This window comes from Rattus norvegicus, chromosome 1 (genome assembly GCF_021556685.1).
Source record: "Rattus norvegicus strain SHRSP/BbbUtx chromosome 1, alternate assembly SHRSP_T2T, whole genome shotgun sequence".
Taxonomy (NCBI): domain Eukaryota; kingdom Metazoa; phylum Chordata; class Mammalia; order Rodentia; family Muridae; genus Rattus; species Rattus norvegicus.
Window position 1 is genome coordinate 45,547,014 of NC_141534.1, and position 24,752 is coordinate 45,571,765.

The 24,752-nt window shown below is 46.8% G+C and overlaps 1 protein-coding gene across 1 annotated transcript in view; it reads right to left on the bottom strand.

Annotated features, from left to right (window-relative positions):
* The window catches only part of Cnksr3 (Cnksr family member 3), a 92,600-nt gene that overhangs the window by 32,819 nt on the left and 35,029 nt on the right, over nucleotides 1-24,752 (bottom strand). The window contains 2 exon segments of the mRNA NM_001012061.1: nucleotides 877-1,079; nucleotides 8,375-8,538. Of these exon segments, the coding sequence (NP_001012061.1) occupies nucleotides 877-1,079; nucleotides 8,375-8,538 (367 nt within the window).

The window sequence follows — 24,752 nt, forward strand, 5'->3', positions numbered from 1 at the left end:
TGTATTACCTATGAACCACAGCAAGAACCATCATGGTGAGCTATTCTGAAAGATCCCAGCAGCACTAGCAGCTGTCTAATTGCACTTAAGGCCTGCTCAATAGTGATTTCACGCCTGTAAATTTAGCCAACTTCCTGTGACTGGTGAGGCCACGGAATCCAGGAGAGCCCCCGACTGCAGTTTCCTAAACCAGTATAATGTCTAACTGTATTCTTAATCCTGCCCTTAAACTCACAGATACATGTATCTCTCACCCCTCATCAAATAAGTTTCTTTAACAGTAGACTGAGATCATTACAGAAAACAAACTGGTCAACACGCAGAGATCAACTTGTCATGGGGTACCTGCCCCCAGGTGAAACATTTACAACACAACACCTACAGCCAAGGCTCAGGGAAAACTGGGGAAGAGGGCACAAGGGGAGGAGAGTGGATCCAGGAGGAGTTGTGAGGAGGAGGGGGGTTGAATAGGAATAAGAAACATTGTATGAAAGTCTCAAAAAATTAATAAAAACATTCTACTTTAAAAACAAACAAACAAACCAAGAATCAGAATGGAAAGACAAGACGCTGAACTGAAGTGAGTCAAGCCGGGTCTGCTAACTGCTCCATGCCATGCCCACACTCCAGGGCTAATCCTTTATCTCAGTAAAGTAACCTTTAGCTCAGTTCCACTGCCTCTGACCTAGCGCTCATTTGTTCCTGTTGCTGACCTTCCAAGGCACCCTAATATCTACCTCTGACCCATGACCCTTGAATTCCAGGGAGAGGGAGACCCGGGGACAATGGCTTCTCTTCCTGAGGCAAGGTTGAGGCTGCTGAGCGACCCAGGCCCTCCGTGTGCCCTGCCCCAGGCTGCATTAAAGCACAGCTTACCGATCCAGCCAAGCCAGCAGGGCCTTGGCAGCACCAATGAGCTCTACCACAGAAGTCAGGAACTCATTGGGGGGCTTGCGGGACGTGTTCCCATCGTAGGCTGGGCTCTTCCGCCGGCTACTTATGTAATTCTGCAGATTATGGGAGGATGCCCGCAGCTTCAGAACCAAGTTCTTCATGTTATCAGTTTCAAGGCCATAATTCTGCGGGAAATAGATTCAAGAGAGAAAAATTTGAAACTATCAACGTCTCAAAATGACCTGGGAGACCCTGAGTAGCTGGAGTAAACCACCCAACCCCCACAAAATTCTGCCCACCCCACCAACCTTCCCACACGCTGGCCTGTACTCTGCTCTCCCTTAGCCTCCTCCTGTCTCAGGGGGCTGTGTTCTCCCCAGCCCCTTATTGTAAAATGCTCTTCAAGTAGATCAAAGCAAAGAGAGTCCATCCCTATCCCTCAGGCCTGGGCAGATGACCTCGTTGGGCCAGGACTCCTGACCACTCAGTCCAGAGCAAACTTTGTCTAACTGATAGGTGGTAGGGTTACCTTTGTGAGGAAAGCTCTCCTGAGCAGCAGGATGCTAGCAAGTACATGTGTGCGCACACACACACACACACACACACACACGCGCACACACACACACACACACACACACACACACACACATGCGCACACACATATCAGACATCAGAAGCTCACTCCCCAGATCTGACAACTAACAATGTCTCCTGAACATACCATTGCATGTGTTCCCTGGGATAAGTATAGTGCCTTCTGGTTACTCTCCAGCCTGTCACCTATTTGTGCCCCATCTGGACCACAGGCCAAGCCAGGGTTGTCTGTGTGGCGCTCACCACAGCACCGCAGGTGATGAAGAGATGGATTTCCAACAGAAGGGATGGAGAAACGGCAACACTATTTGTTCACCCACAATTTAATCTGTGTTCTTTGAGCCATGTTCCGCTTACAAGCAGGCCTGCTTTAGAAACATCAATTTCAGGAAATCATGGCAGGAACCTGGAGGCAGGAGCTGACTCAGCCGCCTTGGAGGGGTGCTGCTTATCATGGCCTGCTCAGCACCAGCCCAGGGGTGGTCCCACCCACAGTGGGCTGCGCCCTCCAGTGAATCATCAACCAAGGAACTGTACCACAGGCTTTGCCCACAGGTCAATCTGAAAGGGATATTTTCTCAATATCGGTTTCCCAAAGGACTCTAGCTAGTATCAAACTGACACAAAGCTAGCCAGTACACTGAGTATCCCTTATCCGAATGTTTTAGATTCGGGATGGTTTCAGATTTTGGAATATCTGCATGCACATAACATATCTTGTGGATGGTACTCAATTATAAACGTAAAATTATTCATCTTTGATTTCTATACAGGGAGGCAATCATGTATTGTATTGCTAGAGTGTCTGTGCCTTGACCGTGACCTTAAAGAAGATGAGATGAGCATCTCGCACCGACATTCCAAATGTTTCACAGGTCTCCCGTCCTCAGAAGACAGAGGCTCCACCTGCATTACGCTTTAACTGCTGAAGAGACTCAGGCCCGAGAATGGTGACACCTGACTACATGGGTGACCAAAGACAGGCTGGGATTCAACCTCTGGCTCAGCATGCCGAGTACATCCACTTCCCAACACCCAACCCAAGGGAAAGCCAAGACACGAGATGAACATAGGATAGATGGACAGCAGACAAGAGTAAGACAAACTGACCAGGTGTGTGGGTACACACACTCCACCCAGCAACTAGGAAGCTGAGGCAGGAGCATGGATAGTTTGAAGTGAAGTAGGACTACATGCTGCATCTCAAAAACCAAAGAAACAGAAGAATGAGGATGAGCTGGCAAACCCAGTGCAAACCGAAGAAGCTTAATTCATGGATGTTCTCTAGTCACGGACCTAGCTCTTCTGGAGCATCAGGACATGTCTGAACTACCCCAGCCACCTCTGTCAGGGACAGAGAGGGGCAAACATGCACAGTCTACACATCTACAGCAAACATGCACGGTCTACACATCCACAGCACACATGCACAGTCTACACATCCGCAGCACACATGCACAGTCTACACATCCACAGCAAACATGCACGGTCTACACATCCACAGCACACATGCACAGTCTACACATCCACAGCACACATGCACAGTCTACACATCCACAGCACACATGCACAGTCTACACATCCACAGCAAACATGCACGGTCTACACATCCACAGCACACATGCACAGTCTACACATCCACAGCACACATGCACAGTCTATACATCCACAGCACACATGCACAGTCTACACATCCACAGCACACATGCAGTCTACACTTCTACAGCACACACTCAGTCTACACATCTACAGCAAACATGCACAGTCTACACATCCACAGCACACATGCACAGTCTACACATCTACAGCAAACATGCACAGTCTACACATCCACAGCAAACATGCACAATCAATATACATCTACAGTATACACACATTCAAGAGTTTGCAATAACTTTCTCTTTCACTAAGAAATGATAGGTTAGTAACAACACACGGCTCTGGTTTTAGTGAAGATGACTCTAACTTTAAACAGACTTCATGGGAGGTTTAAATGTATAATGCTTCTAGTTAAAAAAAATTAAAAAAAAAAAAAACTTTTCGGAACTGGAGAAATCACTTGGTGGTTAAGGCTGCTGTTCAGCGGACCCATATTCTATTCTCTGCTCACAGCCATCACGACTTCCTTCCCAGGCAATCCAAGGCCCTCTTCTATCCCCTGCAGACACTTGGGCACATATGCAGACAAAACACCCAAACATACAGATTGAAAATAACGTTTTAAAACGTTAAAGAAGAGCTAGCTCAGCAGCTTTTAAAGTCTGTATAAACTTAAAATTATTTCCTGTAGTAACATCAATATTCGATCTAAATCTTATATTCACTTTTTTCCCTGCCACTGACTTTTTTTCCCCTGAAGTCTAAAATAGACTATCTTCATTCAGCAGAGAAGAAGAAATAAGGATATGTTCCCACCATCACTTTTAATATCAAAACCTCACGTGATGGGTAAGGCATCTACTGGACACAGAGTGTTTGGAAGGGAAAGCCTGTGCCCAGGATGCCAGGGAACGTTCCCTCACTCTGCCAATTACCCAGGCGCCGACATCTATGGAGAACATTCACTAAAAGCAGGGGAGGCCAGTGTTCTACAGACAACATTACCAGGAAGGACTTGGAATTTCTGTTCCTATATGACACTTACTTCCAGGGCACAGTGGAAATTAGAATACATCTTACTGTTGCAGAAGACACTAACTGGCTTTAAAAATAAAAACAAAGGGGAAAAGGCTTATTTTACAACTGATTCTTTTCTTTTTCAGCTGGGTTTGTTCAGGTTGGTTTCTTTCCCCCCTAAATAAACTACAAAACTAGAAAGATGAGGTATATGTACACTTGAGCATAATTTTAAAGCTGGGAGTGGGGAGATGTCCCCTCCCGTTTGTCTCTACTTCAAAACAGAGAACAAGACATGAATTAGCTGGGAAGAGTCCTAGTGTGGCCGGGGACATCAGGAAATGTGGGGCTTTCAGGGCCACAACCAAATGGAAAAGGAACACTTTCTCAGACTAGACCTGATGATTATTTTCATGAGTCTTTCTCCTAGAACCTGTCTCCTTCACAAGCTGCTCTTCACAAGGTGCCATGAGGATTCAAACCGAGCTAAGGTACTTCAGTGTCAGAGTGTTTAGCAGAAGAGGAGCAAGAGGAAGAGAAACTGAGAAATGAAATACAGCTCTAAAAGCCCTCTCCGGCTCCTTCTGCCTTGGTGTGACTTTGTTAGGACCTAGTCATCACCAACCCTCTCCAGGTCTGGGTGAGGAGCTGGGAGCTTTCTCAACTGGCCAGAAATGAAGGAAAGAGGTAAGATCGTTAGGCTTCTAGACACTGAGCGTAAACATACGTTAAAGGTACCACACACAGCCTTGCCTCCTCTTCTCTACGGTGCTTCAAGCTCTGATCATGCTCTAATATGTGTGACCAAGTAACATGGAATCAAGGTAAACCCACTGCCTCCATCTACTGCATGGCAACCCAAGAAATATGTCACTTACAGTTTTCTGTACATTATCAGTCGCAGCAAGATCAAGTCAAATAAAAATGACCAGCAAAGACTCCCCACTGCCTAACATCTCTCCACCACAGAGAGATTTTTTTGAATGACGTGTCACAGGTAAATGATGAACAATGAACGGCCTGAGAGGGATACAATGCAGACATACTATGCTGGTCCATACAGCCATTTCCCTGAACTACAGCTTGGAGTGGCATCACTCAACACTGGTACAACTCCAACCTGTTCACACCTCATCCTCCATGAACCTGAGACACCGATCTTCCACCTCCATCTTCAAGAAACCAGAGCTCCACCCGCTTTGCAAAGAACATGGGTCTCCATGATGTTTCTCATTGCCCACTGAATGTTTCTGGTCAATGCTGTCCAATAGAACTGTTGGCAGTCCTGTGCTACAATATGGCGGCCACTGACACCCACAGCTACTTAGTACTTGTGATAAAGCTAATACAACGAAAAGCTGACTTCTATTTAATTGTAGTTAGTCCTCCCATGAGCAGCCAGATGTGGCAAAAGCTCCCTCATGAGAACAGGGCAGCTACGGTGTGTGTCAGTCACCCTCTGCCCCTGCAAGTGGGGGAAGGGGGAGGCGGCTTGAACTTGGGATGGTATCTAACTATTGTCTAACTATAATTCACCAGTTATTTATAGACTCCCTCTCTCTGTTTAGGTCCTTCTCCATTCTATCTGTCCTTATCATTGTTCCAAAACTCTCCAGTGATTTCTTACCCCTACATCCTTTCTTAATCCAAATTCTGTTCACTTCCTGCCCATCAAAAAAAAAAAAAAAAAAAAAAAAAAAAAAAAAAAAAAAACAGCCACTAAAACTAGTTTACCTAGAAACCTCTGTAAGAATCAGGGCCAAACTACAGCTCCACTTTAACTGACCAGCAAGCAAATTATTCAATGCAAGACACTCACCCACGTAACCATCCAAATGTGCACAGGGCAGCGGATGAAAGTAACACCATTTTACAGATTATATGAAGACTAAAGTTACTTAATAAAACCATATTAGACTCTCTCCCACCCAGACAACCATTCACTTGCAGCCTCTGGAGGAGGGGTACCACCCCTCTTCCCCCGGCAATGCAGACAAGGTACACTGCTGTTCAGAGTAGCCCCCATGAGACTGAGGTCAGAGCCTGGTCTACAGAGGAAATTAGTAGGAAATTGTAGGGGATGAAACACGGCTTTAGGTTCTGGCATGGGTCCAGCTTTGTTCACTTTGGTGCAACGCTTTCAGAGGCAGCAAAAAGGAAAGCGCAGAAAGACTGTCCACGGGGCCGCTGCTATTTCTCCTCCCCTAACCCCCAGACGCACAAAGCAATTTTCTTGTCCTTAAAGTATACCGCAACCAAAAAGACAGACACAATGCACAGAACATTCTAGCAGCAAAGACTGCAAAGCTGTGTTTCCCAGAAAGCGTAACAGAAGTAAACCCAAGCATGTTTGGCTCTGAAGAGCAGACAGTTTTAATAATAAACAGGATGCTTGGACATATCCCCAGCAATGCAGAACACCACGGCCGCACCGACAGTGACAGTTAGCGTACAGATGAGGGGAACAGACACCACATTCCCCCGGGGATCACAGGAGGAGTAGCCTGGAGCGGAGCCAAGATTAGGATCCAAAAATCCTGTCTCCCAGGCCAGCATGCAGACCACTTGGCCACTGTGTCTCCCTTGTGACAGCTCATTTATCAACCACAAATAATTTCCCCATTACTCTCCTAAACAAGAGCGGAGCATCTCAGAGCAGAAGATAGGGCTCTATCCATTTTAAGGAAAAAAGGACACTCACAATGCAGGGAGTATCATAGAATCGGTGGAACGCAGACCAGCAGGGGCGACATCACCACGCCACCTCCATTCCCACCGTGCTGGGTGATGTAATTGTATATCCTACTTGGCTCAGCTTCAGAGTATTACTAACCCGGCCTGAATGCTGGGGAGGGGGAGGGCACCCAAGCCCGACAGTTAAGTGAACAGTTTCCTAAGCATGGCACCATGACAAGAGACCCGAGCCTCACCCATGCCAGCCGGTTTGTAAACAAATGCCTTTATGGGTGTTTTTACGCCACAGCTGAATGGATTGCCTAGGAACCACAGGTACAGCCACACAGGACTTGGGCAGGGTTCACACACCCACCCTGTATACCGAAGCTCTGGAGCAAAGTTCACATTCCTGCCCATCTAGCTGCCATTTCTTTGGTTGGTCGTGTCGAGCACAAACACCGGTTATTTAAACAGAGTATCTGTGAAACTCACGGTGCCTTTTATAGTAACAGAAACAGACGTGAACATTTAGCATTTCTCATTTCAACTTTGAAAATGGCATCCTCATTAACAGCTGTCCCCATCATTCTGTGCTTTATAAAAGACCGAAAATAAGCCTAACACAGACACGGTTTTTTGGTAACAGACCACACTTCTCTGTACATGAGACAGTAAACACTTTGGGTTTTGGAGGGACACGTGGTCTGTGATAGAGAGGCTCTGTTCTGTTCCTGCAGCACAAAGGCAGCCTTGGATAATACATGCATCCATGACTACGCACACTGAGTTCTAATAAAACTTTATTAACTGACGGGGGTGTGATGTTTATGTGAGCGGGTGTAAACGTGGATAAAGGCTAAGGATAAAGACAGATGCTAGGGAAGCGCGGGTAAACAAAGAGATAAATGTGCCAACGAAGAGGAAAAGAGCCTGAGGTGGGATTGAAGAGGATGGGAGGTAAGGATGAAGGAGAGAGAAGGGAGCAGAACCTACTCAAATGCACTCTGTTTAAGAACATTGTGTTACAAATACCTTGCGTGCTAATTTTTAAGTGCATTCATTCAAGGGGAAAAGAAAGGGCTTGGGGAAGATTGCTCAAACAGTTGGTAAGATACTCACCTTACTGTAAGTGTGAGGCCCTACGCCCAGCACACAGATAAAAATGCCAGGCCCAATGCCACAAACCTGAATTCCAGGGATTTGAGAGGTGGGGCCAGGAGGATCCCTGGGGCTTACTGGTCAGATAATCTACTCTTAACTGGTGAGCTGGAGGCCAATGAGAAAGACCGTCTCAAAGGTAGACAGTATTTCCATGGGTAACACTCAAAATTGTCCTTCAGCCTTGACACATACACACGCATGTGCATTTAACACTTAATCAAGCACTCACACATACGCATGCATACGTGCATAAAAGTGTGCCAGTCTAAGCTCACGGCTCCTCGTTTGCTAGCCTTTCCTCTAGAAGCTGCTTTGTTTCCTCCTCTGATTTTTGGCCGGTACTCCTTTGCACCCTCTTAAGAATGTGAGGATGGGCTGAGCCCAAGAGGACTGGACAGTCACCACAGAGCAGCTCCCCTTCTCCCAGACTAACCAGTGCGCAGAGAAGGTCCACAGCCTCCAACACCAGCTCTTGGTGTCCGATCCGCGTGACCCCCAGTTCCTCGAGATCCTGGTGGGAGATCTTTAGCAACTGCTCCCCATCTATCTTCTCCCGCTCAAACTTGTGGACGTACGGCTGCAGGCAGTCATCCAACCCTAGGAAAAGAAAACGTGAAAAGCCCGTTATTGCCATGGTGGCCCAGAGCCCACGTTAAATCAGCCTTAGCAACTGTCGGACATGTGTTCCGACCGACGGGCCCCTCCCTTCCCTGCGACATCTTATCTCGAACAGGTTGGACATGGGCACTGCAAATTCTCAAGTGGATCCAGCCCAGCATGGCTTTAGGATAGACACTTCCCATTTCCGGACAACAAAAAGGGTAAACAGCAACCCCCACAGACTTGAAACATTTATATCTGTATTAAATACAAGCTATCTGTTTTCTAACCAACTCCTCTCCCAATAGGCCTGCCAGTCAAGATGCTGGCAACTGTGACTGATACATAGCCTGCCTGGCAACAATACCCCAGTAACAATCAAGTGACTTAAGCCGAGCCAATCATGATCTTCCTTGATACATGATATGCAGATACGAGAAGACAGAACCCAGTCAGAAGTCACAGGACACGACCCTGGTGGTGGGGCAGCACTCCTTTGGTCAGTTTTCTGAGAATAAACTCCTTTGAGAAAGAAAGGGAAAATGATCTAAGAGCCTTCTATCCCAGAAATTGAAACAAATTGAAACAAACAGTCTAGCTTAAGCCTGTTTGTATTGCGTGTCTGTCCACTGTAACTGGGAATTTTGTGGTGAACACAGACTTTAAGGGACAAGACACCGGCCCCAGCACCTGGGATTTTTCCAGGTCAAATACTACTCAAATAATATCTCATCTTAAAGTTAATAAAGTGGCTAAAGAGGCGACTCAGCAGCCCTGGGAATCTTTACTCCTGAACACGGAACTCCCAGGCCAACTTCTTATCATGTGATTATGGGGAAAAAATATTACTCCCAAGCAATTAAATCTGTTTGATCTTAGTAAGAAGTTGTCTTGGTATTTCAAAAGACTATATTTATATGAGATGCAAAGAGACACTATTAATACAACTTCAATCCCCACATGAAGGACAAGCATTCAATATAACTGGTCAAAGCCTGTGGAAAACATCCCTGAGTCCAACACAGATACACATAGATGAACACGTGTGTGCAGACACACAGACATTCTTGCAAGCATATGTATGTATCTCATTCGACATTTTTAAAGACTGTGTCATGTGAGTGGGTAGCTCTCAAAGTTGGAAAAGGTATATATAAATTGCTTCATTTACTTTTGGCAATGCTCAAGCCCATAGATATTAAAATCTGACATGGAAGATAAACTCTGTCTCTGCCTCACAAACTTCTACCACCGTCCTCCTGACAGGACACTCAGAAGAGAACAAGGGGTTCTGAAACTTACAAGCAGCTGTGATGGTTTGAACATGCTTGGCCAGGGGAGTGGCACTATTAGGAGGTGTGGCCTTGTTGGAAGAAGTGTGTCATTGTGGACAAAGGCTTTGAGACCCTTGTCCTAGCTCCCTGGAAGCCAGTCTTCTAGCAGCCTTCAGATGAAGATGTAGAACTCTCAGCTCCTCCTGTGCCATGCCTGCCTGGACATTGGCATGTTCCCACCAAGATGATAATGGACTGAACCTCTGAACCTGTAAGCCAGCCCCAATTAAATGCTGTCCTTTATAAGAGTTGCCTTGGTCATGGTGTCTGTTCACAGCAGTAAAACCCTAACTAAGCAGATATCTATACAAGAGGGGCCTAGTCACAGCAGGATGCTGCAGACACTGGTGCAAACCCAACCCACTCCCAACATCCTTGAGTGCTGTCTGTGGCACACAAATTAGTCAGACAGTAGAAGTTAAGAGCACCAGCACGTGTTGAGGCAGATGCCCCAACTGGGGTCAAAGGTCACCCCAATTCTGTCCTACCGCAGACCCTTAGCAGTCCATAGGTCCTTCAGCTCTCAATGATCAAAAATGGAGGAAGTGAAGACAAACCGCCCTAAAATGTAGACATCTCTAAGCCTTGTCATGAGCAAACCCAGCACTCTCCTCTCCTCCAAGATGTGGCCTCCCCTAGCCTAATCCTAAACTTTAAAAGGATGTTTCATTCGCCATAAAGGTTGATGACAATTACATCACCCTTTAACCTCGAGAGTGAACGGTGTCCAACTAAAACTGGAATACCGACAGACAGCCTAACTCCCAAGACCGCAGAATATATTTAGAGAGGCTCCAGTGAAGTTGCTGGCACGCTTTCAACCCCTGTCCTTGCAAGGCAAATAGAGCTGAGAACACGGGAAAAGGTGGCCATCTGTAAGCCAAGGAGAGGGGCTATGCTGTGGCCAGGGTGAAGCTGTAAATGTGTTGAGTCAGCCTCACAATCGCTGACTTCTCTGACAGGAGAGCTGGAGGCAAAGCACACAGAGCTAGCTAGCTGTCCTAGTTCACACTCATCCACACGTATAACCTTTCCCCTCATGGACCAGTGGGACCCATACAGATGTTACTCATGGTGCCAGGAAAGAGCACTACTCAAAATTCAGGCACAGTGCTAACAGACTGGCTCACGTTAGTTTGTGCAATAGAATCAGCTCTACCATTAAACTTACAGCAAAGGGCTGGGTATGTGACCTGGGTGATACAGTGTTTGGCTAACACACATAGGTTGGGGTTCCATCCCTAACACCACATAAAACCAGGCATGGTAAAGCATACCTGCACCCCCCAACTCAACCGATGGATAAGCAAGAAGGTAGATGTTCAGTGCCAGTCTTGGCTATGCAGTAAGTTGGAAGCCAGGTGGAATACATTAAAACCTCTCTTAAAAATTTTTTTTACAATGAACAAACTATATACCATGGCTACTGGGTAAACAGCACCCAGTAAAGTAAGAAGTGAGGAAAAAGACCAGAGTCCTGCTTGAATTTCCACAAAAAACAGAGGGAACAGGGTGTCAGAAGCAGAACTAGGACCCTAAGGAAGCACTTGGGGCCTAGAGAAGCCTAAATGGGTTTTAATGAACATTCTAGAGCACAGGTTACAACAGTCAGAAACTGACAACCGAAGATCACAGAACACTGAGCATGGCCTTGAGGTTTCTAAGGTGCGTAAGCAGTCTGAGCTCAAGTCATCAGAAGCTCGGAGAAGCTGGATTATCGAGTGCAAGCATCGTAAGGACATACCCTAGTGTGGTTCACGCTCTTTCCTGTAAGGTAGCATAGACACTGAATGGCTGTCTCTTAAACAGCACTGCCACAGAGCTGTATTATCCCAGTGCACTGTGGCCTGTTGTTCATTGATCCTATTGTTTAGAATACAATTAGGCATTCACAAACAGCTAATTTAAACTATTACGCAGCCCCACAGTAGAGGGGGCTCAGACATGAGTAAACCACTCTAACAGCTTTGGGGCCTGCTGCAAGCCATTCTGCTGCTCTGCTCACAAGTGTACCTACTGTCAATCCAGTCTTTGAGGAATTTATAAGAGATGTATGATTAAGTAAAATTCAGTTAAAAGTATGTCATTTGCCCAAATCCAATTAAACACACAATGAAACCTGAAGAAAGTGGGGCAGGGGCGGGGCAGAGACGGGACAGGGTGTGTCGAGGGCGTGGTGGGGGCAGGCCAGCAGTCTGATCTAGCTCCTTTCATCCTGACTTGTCTCCAGAAAGGTAAGAGGCTCAGTACTAACACTCCCCGGAAAATAATTATAATGAAAACTAGACGTCAGTGATATAAAGAGCTTAACACAGAACAAAACACGTAACGGATACTCTGCAAATTTTATGAAATAAAAAAACAGCACATGATTTGATTTATTTGAGTCTTCAACTTTCTAAGTGTGTGTGTGTGAAGTTGTTGCCAAGACAGACATTGTTAACCCTTAGATGGTTCCCTCTAGGACAAAGTTCATTGGGGGTTCAGGGACAGGGAGGAACAGCTTAACAGCCTGCATGCCCAGAGGTTGTCCTCAACTTTGGGACTCTTGTAGGTAGCAAGAATAAGTGGCTAGTTACTCTTGAGAAGTCCAGTCCTCACAGAGGGTGGGCTGCGCACTCGTTTCTCAAGGGGGGCCTATAGACGTCTTTGAAGAGATGAAAGGCTACATCTAGGCCCCATCCCCAGCCTTCTGCTGGCTGAAGTCACACATGAAAGCTAATCACACATAACTGGCCACCTCTAAGCACCCAGCAACTGCCAAATGTCACAGGTAATCTATATCCTTTTTTCATACCAAAAACAAACCTGCCCTCCTCTTCTGCTGTCCCCGTATCCTGTCTGTCCCTACGTTCTTAGGTTCTCTCCCTGGCCATCTTAGCATCTATGACAGCCCCTCTCCAGCCCTTCATGGGACGTTCCTGATCTGTTTCCACACTGGCCTCTCTAACACTTACCTGAAATTGTGTAAGTTTCAACCCCGATTACCTAGCCTCTTGTTGGTGGTGGTCCCCAGTGCAAGGGGCAGGGAAAGGGGTGGGCCCTTAGCAACCAAGAACTTAAATTCTATTTCCCAGTCTGCAGGGAAGACTAGGTTTTTCCACGTAACAAATTAAAGAAAATGTAAAAACTTTACTTATATGTCATGACCCTCCCCCCCCAAAAAAAAAATCAGGAAGAATTTCAGTTTACTAATGTGACCCAACTCTGGTAAGCTCACTGGGTTTCTCAGATTCTTATGTGCTTGAAAGTGTAAGGACCCAACGAGCACCCTATACTGAGAAAGAAGAGTGCTGAAGTCCGAATGGCTGGTTCTGGCCCATTATAATGTTTGTTATTTACTTTTAACACAAGTTTTTGTCACACCAAGTCCTAGCGAGATTCTTAAAGTCGTGGCTATACATCAGAGATAATATAAGGCAAGCTATTAAAAACATCAAAACCGGGCTGGCAGGACGGCTCAGTTGACAGAGGCACCTGCCGTCGAGCCTTAGGATGTGGTTTCAAACCCCAGGACACAGAGAGTAACAGGAGAGAACTGACTATAACAGGTTGTCTTCTGGTTCTCATAGCACACACATGTGCACACATACAAATGCACACACATATACACGTGATGGTCTAAATGATAAATAACCCCCAAAGTTCTGGGACTTTGAATGTCTGTACCCAGCTGGTAGAACTGTTTGAAAGGGCTGGAGGTATGGTCTTCTTGGAGGAAGAGTATCAGTGGAGGCTGTCTTTGAGAGTCTAAAGGCTCATGCTATTTCTAGTTTGCTCTCTGTGCTTCCTACTTGCAGTTCAAGATGTGAGTGCTTGGCTTCACTCCTGCTGTGACCCTGATACATGAACCACAAGCCTTCTGTAAGCTGCCTTGGCTGAAGGCTTTAGCACAGCCAACAGAAAAGTAACCAATATAAAGCTTTTCTTGGTTTTAAAACTGTTTCTTTCTTAAAGAATACCATGTGCCTAGTAGTGTAGCACTCGCTATATTACTTGTAGAAACAAATGGTTTCGATTTTTTTCAGACTTGCATTACTTTTTATTTTATATGTCATGGTGTTTTGACTATATACATGCATGTGCAGCACCACATGTGTGCCTGGTCACCTCAGGGGTCAGAAGAGGGCATCAGGCTCCCTGGGACTGGGCTACAGACGGTTCTTAGCCACTATGTGCATGCTAGGGATCAAACCTGAGTCCACTGGAAGCCCCAGATGCTGAGACATCTCTCTAGCCCCTGAAAGTCTACTTCCTATAGGAGCTATGTGCACAAGAGTCACTTGCTTAAGGAAAAGCAAGCATGACCCATATGTGTGAAGAACCAACCACCTCTCATGATAAGGCTCAAACACACACACACACACACACACACACACACACACACATACACACTAGCTCCCCCTGGCCCCCACTGCCACTTTATCTTCCTGTTCGGGTTAATGACCTTGACATTGACAAAGTACGCTAGGCTCAATTCTTAAAACCATCTTCCCTGCTGGTCTCAATCCCAGGTCCCCACTCTCTGTCCATCGCTGCAGTCACCTGTACCTGCTAGGCATCCCTCATCATTCACACGGCCCTAGAGAGAGAGAGAGAGAGAGAGAGAGAGAGCTCCCCAAAGGCCTCTAAGTCTCGGTCCCTACCCACACTTTAGGAGTGTGACTTGGGGAGGAAGGTAAGTCACTCAGGACTTACCCATGAAGGAAATACTGGGCTCCTTCTAGATGTTGAGATGTGTACACAGTCTTATCAACACCAATACGCTCCCACCACCATGAGCTGCCACACCAAGGGCCTAAAAGCAACCAGCAAAGGAACAAAACCCCAAAACTGAGAGCCAACTGAAAGTTTTCCTCTTGTGAAGCTGATTGTCTCGGGTATTCTGCTACAGGAACAGAAGGTAACTCAACCTCACCCCCACCATTCCTTCTGAACTGTCACAGCTACACTCGGCCCTTGCCTGGGGTTCTACAGGAATCTAGGAGACAGGTATTGTGTTCAGTCTCCTCCTTCTCTTCACAACCCTCCGGAAGTCCTCTGAGCAAACCCTTCCTTCTCACAGCCAAGGCCATGCAAACATGGTGCTACTTCTCTACGATCCCACCTTCTACCCACTCACCCAGTAACTGAGGCTGAGAGAATGCTCATTTCTGATGACTTTCCCCCAAAAGCACCAATGGTGCCAATCACAGCTTTGCTCATGCTCAGCTTTGCTGAGGTCAGTTCCGGTGTGGGCCTGTCAGTGGGGCACAGGTATGCTTCCCTTTGCATACTTCTGAGCAGCAGCAGTGCTGAGTGGGTGTGCCAAGGCCGGACTGAGCCTGGGAGCCTGGCCCTTTGTAGAGAAAAGTCCGCAGGCCTCGCCTTAAGCTTCCAGAGGTGACATGTTCACAGTGGTGACACACCAACCAGGCAGAAAAACAGACCAAGCCAGTCTATCTGAAATTAAGTGACCCAAATTATCCTCACTTCTCTTAATATGTCTGACAGTGAATTTTAAATTCTGAACATGTTCCAGGAGACTCCCTTTATCTTCCTGAAGTTACATACTGAGATATAATTTGCACACTGTAAAATCTGCCAATATCCGATATGTATTTTGACGAGTTTTGACTGATGTGTACGGTCGTGGATCCACCTCCCTAATGGAGGTGCCCCTGTCCATGGTTGACTCAGAATGAACCTGATTTGTCATCTAGGTTGAGTGCACCTGTTACCTAAGGGAGGGTGTGTCCTGACTCCTGGTACCTCACTTACAGATCAGTACGCATGCAGTACAGACTGCCAGTTGTAGCCCTGGTCTAACCTGTCCCCTGAGAGCTGCGGATTTAAGCTACTCTGAAGACAGTGCACCAGGACCAGACATCAGGTCTAAACAACGGGTTGGAAGCACCAAGGAGCCAGGAGTCCTACAACAAGTCTAAGAATGAATGCTTCCGAGAGACAGGAAAAGGAAACAAATTTCCTTTACTTCTATGGAGAAAAGAAAGAAACCACTCAAAAACCTAAAGTCCAAACATCCTCAGAGCTGAGAAAATAATTAGCAAATGAATAAATCTGTTCCATCTTCAGAGAAACAGGTATTAGCTGTGGAGGAGAAGGCTTTCTGCCGCATGAGCTGAAGGCTGGGGCTCCACACGCTCCCCTCTGAGGCAGGGAGGGCACCCGCCCCTTCCCTAGGCACAGCTACCAGGCACAAGCTGGAGATCTAGCCAGCAGGTCGAGTGCCCTAGAAGCTCAGTGAAGAGCCACCAAAGCTCTTTTTCTTCTGTCTACAGAATGAGCAACTGATTCTGAACTGGAGGAGCACAGAGCAAATCACTTTTAGTATAGCAAACTGGATATGGGGGAAAGTAATACTAGTGATAAAACAAAAGTTTGGAAAAACTGGTTTGTACATTAAAGAAGAGTTATTAAAGACACAGCATGCAGTCGACCACTCCAACTTAAAGAAGCAGAGCCAGGCTGTGTGGGGACAGTAAGCACTAAGGTACTTTCTCCCCGAAGCTAAGTCACTTTCATGCTAGTAACTCACATCCTCCAAGGCCGATGTCTCTCTGAAGACATCAGAAGAGATAGCCAAGAGGCAGCCACTCTTTGGCATTCGCTGTGTAAGACAATATATGGTTGAAGAAACTCTGACACTGACACATCCATTCACACAGGTTAAAGGACAGAAACCTCAGCTCAGGACTCCCATCATCCACAACACAAACACTCAAGGATCTGCCTGCACTAAAGTGTCTGATCTGCTGGACACTGACCCTTGCTGAACATTTTCACAGAGAAACTGGCTGCAAAGGTGCAGCCTCTCACACCCAGCATGTGCCACCCAAGAAGATTCAGCACAACCTGCTACACTACAGAAGGGCCCATCTTCCACCTCTCAGCATCCTCCCACCTCCCTGCATCCTCCATTTCCAGCATCCTCTATTATCCCAGCATCCTCTATCTCCCAGCATCCTCTATCTCCCAGCATCCTCCATTCCCAGCATCCTCCATTCCCAGCATCCTCCATTCCCAGCATCCTCCACCTCCCAGCATCCTCCATCTCCCAGCACTCCCATTCTCCAATACCCCCTCTCCACCTCCCAGCATCCTCCATTCCCAGCATCCTCCACCTCCCAGCATCCTCCACCTCCATCTCCCAGCACTCCCATTCTCCAATACCCCCTCTCCCAGCATCCTCCATTCTTCAACATCTTCCTCTCTCCCAGCATCATCTGTGTTGGTCACGGAGCAAAGAGTCCAAAGTAGGGATAGGAAAAAGGACAGAAGTAGACATTATCTGAGATCATTCAAGAGTTTACCTAAGAAATGTATGCTTATCTAAATGACTAAAGAAAGCCAACATGTAAATCAGTCCACTAAAGTGCCAATGGTCTAAAGAATGGATGATGATTCATACTCCCTAAGCCACAGCCATGAGCCCTCTTCCTTAGGGCCCTCATCAAAACATGTGTAATAAATACTGAGTCCATGGGAGAAAAACACAGCACTGACCAGTGTATGTGTAGACATGTGTGTAGCTGCCTCTGTAAACATGTGTCTCGTGGTTAAAGTCAAGCCAGGAAAAAGCAAATATTGTTAGATTTCAGAAACAAAAATCAGAATTGTGGAGTTATCATTATACACAGCAGGATGCTCAAGTAAAAAATACACAGGTTCTCGAGGTTACTTGCTTCCAGTTAGAACAAAGCGCCTTGCCAAGTCTGCAGTGCTTGGACGGTGATGCAGGGCGGGGGAGCAACATGAAAGAGAAGAAAAGAAGTGCTTCAAGGATCCACTCGCGCCCTTGAATCTCTAGCATAGCGTATTGCACCCAAAGTACAGATTATACAGATCTAAAAACAAGGCCAGCAAGTTGGCTCAGTTTCTAACAGCACTTGCCATACATTCTGATGACCTGAGTTCACTCCCTTGGAACCCACATAAAGGTGGAAGGAGAGAATCAACTGCACAAAGTTATCCTCTGACCCCCCATGAGCTATGGTGTGTGTGCACGTACAAAAACATCAGCATACAAGAACCACATTCACAGGGTAGCAATTCAATGTCTCCTTCCACCTGACTGACACACACACACACACACACACACACACACACACACACACACACACACACACCGCTGACCATCTTAGGCTGAATAAAAAGGAGCATTCGCCAGTCCCCTACACAGCGAGTTTAAGCTCACAGCATCAGGGACAAGCAGTCCAGCACACTGACATGATGGTTCCAGCAACACGCCTGACACCTGGACCACAGCCTCACTCCTTCTTGCTGTCAGTCTTATCCAGTGGAAAGTTCCACACGAGACAGATCTATCTCCTGCCCTCAGGAACCCCATGGAAAACTGCCCCTGGATAAGCCTCTTCCAGCCCAGTCATCATATCAAACTGCATGGTCCAAATTCCGAGGCTGAGGGTTCAATTAACCTGAATGAATAAGGGCTTCTGTTCCCAGGGTACCTACCTCCCCACAGCTCTCGCTGGATCCTTGTGGTGGCCCTAGGGCATGCTGGCCAGGCTGCTTTTAAAGCAGCTCAATGACAGGGAGTCATTGGAGCACCAGTCCAGAGGCAAAGCTAAGGCAGGACACTGTTCTCTAGGCACTGGATCCCTGCCTGGAGTGCTCGAAGCAGAAATTAGTGTGGAGGTAGGGAGGGTTAGGCAAGTAGAGACTGCGGAGATCATGCGTGCTCAGTGCTTACTTCTTCCGTGTCCTGCAGGAATGGTGCCATGGTGTGAGCTACAGGTCACCTGTCAATAACTGCAGCCAGAAAAGACACAACATACCCAGTTCATCACCCAGGGGAGAAGCGGGAGGCCCCACTGCTGTCTGACTCTGTGCCTTTCTTAGTATAAAAGCAAGGTTTACAGTATGTTCCTCATGGGGGTTGGCTGGATGATTAAATGTATTAAAATGTATAAAGAGGTTATGATCCTCAAAGCCCTTAAAACCGGGCCAGTTGCATAGTTAATGCATAATTTAAATGTTTGGAAAGTAAAGACAGATGAAAAGAGAAAGGAAAGGGAGGGAGAGGGGAAAGGTAAGAGTTTAGGGGGCTGGGGAGAAAGAAGAGAGAGGCAGAGCATTGTCAAGGGCCCCGTACGTTACGAGGCTGGTCACATATCCAGCCATTCTCCAGGCTGCTGAACTGTTAGAAGCTGCTGTGTCTCAGGGACATCTGAGGGTCTGAAAACGAGAAAGTGACTCCCATAGCTGCTGCTCCGGCTGTGAGGGGGGGAGATGGGCACTCAGGTGTGGAGGGCAGAGGAAGCCCCAAACAGTTGTGGTGCCAGACAGCCAGCTGCCATGGAGAGAGTGAAGCAACTCTCTCTGCAGGCCACGTCGACCTCCACTGTGAGCTTTTACCAGTGATTTTGCTGAGATCATTCCCATGATCTCACACAACTCACCATGGCAAAGGGGATGATTCACTGTGTTTTTTAGTATATTCAGTGTTATGCTACAAATTTAGACTCTTAACAACCAAGAAAATCTTGAACTTTCCACAGTCATTCCCCCTTGTCCCTCCATGCCACCTCTGGACAACTGGTCTACCTTTCATGTCTGGATCTGCCTAGATGTTTCACATGTATATGGTTTCTACACACTTTACACACAAGACCACAGAATAGGAGCCTGGAGGGAGAGATTGCTCTTGCACAGGACAAATTTGTTCCCCTAGCACTGTTACAAAGGTTCAATAGATGACAAAGAAAATGAAAGGTGCAGACGAGGTTGACGAGCTGGTTGGAGAGGTGGTGATGGGTAAGGCTGTAGGCCCCACCCATCATGATCCCTCTAGATCCACTTGTCTGGCTCCTTGGTTTTCATTTCAGTTTTCCCTCATTTGCCAGCTATGCACTGCACTTCCCGCTAGCTCTCTGGCACAAAATCCCCACATGTTTGCTCTAACTGTGGCTTGGAGAATGCCAGCTCTCACAACCAGGGAGTGTGGGAAATGGGGTACATGTATATTGGAGGCCAGTGATCAATGCCAGGAATTATCTTTGATAACACACACACACACACACACACACACACACACACACACACACACCATTTATCTTTTGAGGCTGAACCTGGCCCTCACCAATTGGCTAGACTTGCTGGCGGGCACACTCCAGGCCTGTCTCTGCTCCCCCTCCACTGTATGAGCCTGGGTCTTCATGCTTGCATGGTAGATACTTTACCATCTCCCCAGTCCTGACCAAGGTTACTAACGGAAGTAACTACTCAGTCTCTGAGGGCCAGGGAGCCATGGGACAAGGAGGAGCAGGTCTAGAACAAGGAAATCTGGTCCTGAGATCTGCAGGAGTAGGATCGCTCCCCCACCGCCCTGTGCCTGCATGTCTCAGTGCACATACAACCCTGTACTCTCCACCCTTTCCTCACCACAGGAGGGCATATAGCTGGTAGCCAGGTTTAACTTCATTTCCCCCTTATAAGGTCATGTCCAGTCACACCTAGAATTCTTCCTCATACAAATGAGGCATCCTCAGCACCCTAGCCCCAGCCAATGATGTGCACTCACCCTGGTAGCCTCTACTCACCCAACAAAGGCTTAAATAGCCCCCCCAAAAAGCTAAACCAGCTCTCCTAAGCTGCTCCCAGATGTATGTTCTTTGTATGATCTCACCAACAACCAACCTAGCTAAGTTTCCCTCCCTCCAGTCCAGCCCTGTGCACAGTGGGCCTGGCTACCCCGAGGGGAGAACTGGACATGGGCAGGCAATTCTCCAGGATATTCTGGTTGTACCACACTGTGAGGACCAACACAGATGCCCACTGCCTGCTGCTACTTCAGTGTTGCTAATTACATGCCCTAGCTGGGAACAGACCCATTCTGTGGCTCTGACTAGCCATGGGGCCCAGCAGGCATAGATGACATGGTCACTTCATCAACCCCATCTTCTCCACCCAGGCTGTACTGAATTCTGACTTTATTCTCTTCCCATGCTGCCTTCTTTGCACCTTCACCATCTTCTGTTCATCATGTGAACAGAAAGTTCCAGCTGCCTACTACAAAGTCAACCCCATCACTAGGTGTCTTAGTTCCTTCTCTACTGCTGAGATAAGACACCATGACCCAAGCACCTTGTCAAAGGGAAGGGTTTATTTGCGTTTATGGTTCCAGAGGGCATCAGCATCACTGAGGGGAAGAGTGCCAGCATATGGCAACTGGACTTGAAGGTGAGAGCTGAGGGCTGGCTCATATCTGGAACCACATACAGGAAGCAGAGAGAGCTCACTGGAAACAACACATGACTTTTCAAAGCCCACCCCCAATTACATACTTCTGCCAGCAAGGACAAACTTCCTAAACCTACCCAATCAGTACCACCAATTAGGGGCCAAGTATTCGGGTACAAGAAAATGAGTGATATTTCATTCAAATCATCACACCAAGGCAAGGAAGAGGCACCATTTGTACACAGTGAACCTGTGAGGAGCGTGTGTTCACACAGACCCAGTGAGAGCAAGCACTCATAATATCACATATTTCCTGGCTCTGGGTTCAACTTAAAATACCATTTGTGCATAAAGCCAGGTTGTGTGTTGCTCAGCTGAGACTAAGGCTGGTTGTAGAGATGCAGAGCCATTAGCCTCCCAGAGACAGGGCCTGAGAGACCACATCTCTCTTCTGGCCTTCCCTCAAAGCTAGAGGACACAGGAAGAGAGACCACATCTAAAAGGCTTTTTGAGCTTCACAGGAGAAGAGCACCTGGCCTATGGAAACATCATAAGTGCCCACAGCCTGCATCCCATACCAGAAAGGAAGCAAAACCCTGAGCCAGGAAAAGGCCCTATGGGAGCCAGTATGCATGTGTGGCCCTCGGAGTGCTCTGAGCTTGTCTACAACCTCAGTCTCCATTGGTCTACGTGAGCAACTGCTTACCTAACTTTATCTATGATGCAAAATGGAACGATCCAGACATCTCACCCAAGACTGGTTGAATGAAACTCAATTTTTCTCTGGTAGAAAAATCCAAAGAAAGCCGGGTATAGTGGCACACACCTTCAATCCCAGCACTTGGAAAGCAGAGGCAAGCAGATCTCTGAGTTTGAGGCCAGCCTGATCTACAGAGTGAGTTCTAGGACAGCCAGGGCTACACAGAGGAACCCTGTCTTGAAAAGGAAAAAAAAAAAAAAACCTGAAAAAAGCAAAGAAGAAAGAAAACTCAAAAGAATAAAGCAGATTTAAGATTCATCAGCATACAAGAACCACATTCACAGGGTAGCAATTCAATGTCTCCTTCCACCTGACGGACAGCACACACACACACACACACACACACACACGCACACACACACACGCACACACCTCTGCACAGCGAGGGCTCACGGCTGGGGGCTGGTTCGTTCCAGGCCAGATGTCACCCTCTGACCTCCGATACAGAACACTTACAGGCATCCCTGTCAATGCTATGGAAAAGACAGTTTTATGCAGCAGGAAATGGCACTCATCACTTAAGCAGACCCAGCTTAATGTCCTTGTGGGCCCCTGGGAGTCTTCACAGCCATGCACAAAGCAATGGATCTCCCACCATGGGGGTCAGAGAACACATTTGAGAACCTGTCAGCCCAGGGTTTCTCTAAGACGCTCCATATTGAGGAGACAGACTCAATATTGTTTCAGGGTAGGATTCCTTCTCAGCTCTTTTACTTACGAACTCCAAGAAGAGGCCTTTCAGAGCATTAGACATCTGACAGGGAAGGGAAGGAACACCCCACATAAAATGACCTGTTTCGAAGGTTTAAAATTATTGGAAGAATTCTCAACTCTCTCCCAGCTGTCCCCAAACATCTGCACCAAAAAAGGATCCCCTTTTGGGGATCAGATAGTATACTTGACCGTCTCTGTATGCCATTACCATCTCAGAGCAAAACAAAGGCAGAGACTCATGGCTACGAGCGGGAAGAAGTGGTAAGTCGACACAGATCAGTTTATGTGTGTGTATAGCCTACGGTGGCAGAGGACAGACACTGGACTGCGCAGCTCTCAAGTGGCTCCAGCTCTTTCTGACTTGTGCCTCACTACACACAAAGGAAGCACCTGGCCCAGAGAAACAGCAGCACGAATGCCATACTGGAGAGTTTGGAAGTACTAATAACCGGGGGTCCTCGGGACCATGTTTGGGGCTCAAAGAAGCTATAGACCATCTGTGATAGGAAAGTCAAGAGAGAATGAGGGAGGAAGATAGTCTGAACTACTCTCCAGAGAGAAAGCTTGCGGTAAGGAGTGTGGGGAGGAAGAATCAGGAACATGAGAGGTAGCCAAGAAGGGAAGATTTGGAGACAGCGGCTATCCTGTTTCCATGGAGAGCCCCAGAAGACCTTGGTTCTCAAAACCAGTCCTTAGGCAAGACAAACAGCAACTGAAGGCTTCCCCCTCGTGTCCCTTCCTCCCTCTGCTTGGAAGATTCACAGATAATGGGACTTTAATCATCTCTGTTTCTTCCTGTTTGGGAAAGGCATGGCTCTTCCCACAGAACAAACGCTTTTTGGGTGGGACAGACATTTCCCTCCACACACAGGAGATGCCCTCTGAGTCAGCTCAGACTAATACCATCAGCAGCAGAGGCACAACGTAAGGGAAAGCCTCCTGTGACCAGCCACCAGCTTTCTGTACCCAGATACTTACCATTAAAATACCATTCACATACCTTAAGATTTGCCTTTTTAATGTTCTTTGCTGGTGGTTGTCAGTACAGGCAGAGTTGTACAACCAACCCCACTGTTCAAGTTGAAAACATGCCCATCACCCCCTCCCAAAGAAATTCTATCAGTGTTAGCTGTCACTCCTCTGTCCCCCTTCCTCATGAGTCTCAGTCATCGCTAACCAACCCCTAGAGATTTACCCATTCTGAACTTACATATACATGGAGTTGTAAGATGATCCTTAGTTCGACAAGAAACAAAACCTTAAATACACACAATGAACAGAATAAGCACCACAAGCTATACTTCTGTGCCTAGCTTACTTCGAGAAGCAGGCTTTCAAAGTTTATCCATGGTACATTATGCATGGGTACTTTAGTGCTTTTCAGGACTAATATTACACTGATAGAGATACTACATTCTTTTTATTAATCCATTCATCTGACGGACATCTGATTGGACAGTTTCTATGTTTTAGATCCTATAAAAAATGTTGCTATGAATATTTGTGTACAGGTTTTTATGCAAAAAGAATTCTCTTATTGAGACATGGTAACTATGGTAATGATACATTTAACGGTTTCAGAAACTGCCACACTGTTTCTGAAGAGCTGTTTCAATTTACTTTCCTATCAGAGGTTTATAAAGGTTCTCAATTCTCCAATTCCTCACCAACCAGGGCACTCACTGTTTCATTATAGCCACAGGAAGTAGTACCATGTTACCAGACATTAGCATACGAACAAAACCAAATGTTAAAGGACAGAGAGACAATACAGACAGAACCAAAGTGATATTTCCAAATGTTGGTCATTCAAGCACCATCTTCAGGATTCTGCCAAATCTGTGTCACTCTGTGGACTACTGAATTATTAAAAACTGATTCATTTGAGGGCTGGAGAGATGGCTCAGCCATTAAGAATATGTACTGCTTTTGCAAAGGACCAGAATTCAGCAGCCAGCACTCACAGCTCACACCTGCCTACAATTCCGGCTTCCGGGGGTCTGCAGGCAACTGCACTCACACAGGCACAGAGCCACACACAGACAGAGAGACAGGTAATTAAAAATAAAGAAAATAAGTCTCTTTTGAAATATATACACTTTAATGCTATTTTATAAACTTTAAGTCATGGCTATATATCAGTAATAACTTGCCGTAAAACATCAACATTGTGGAAAGACCCAGACAGACAGAAGTAACTG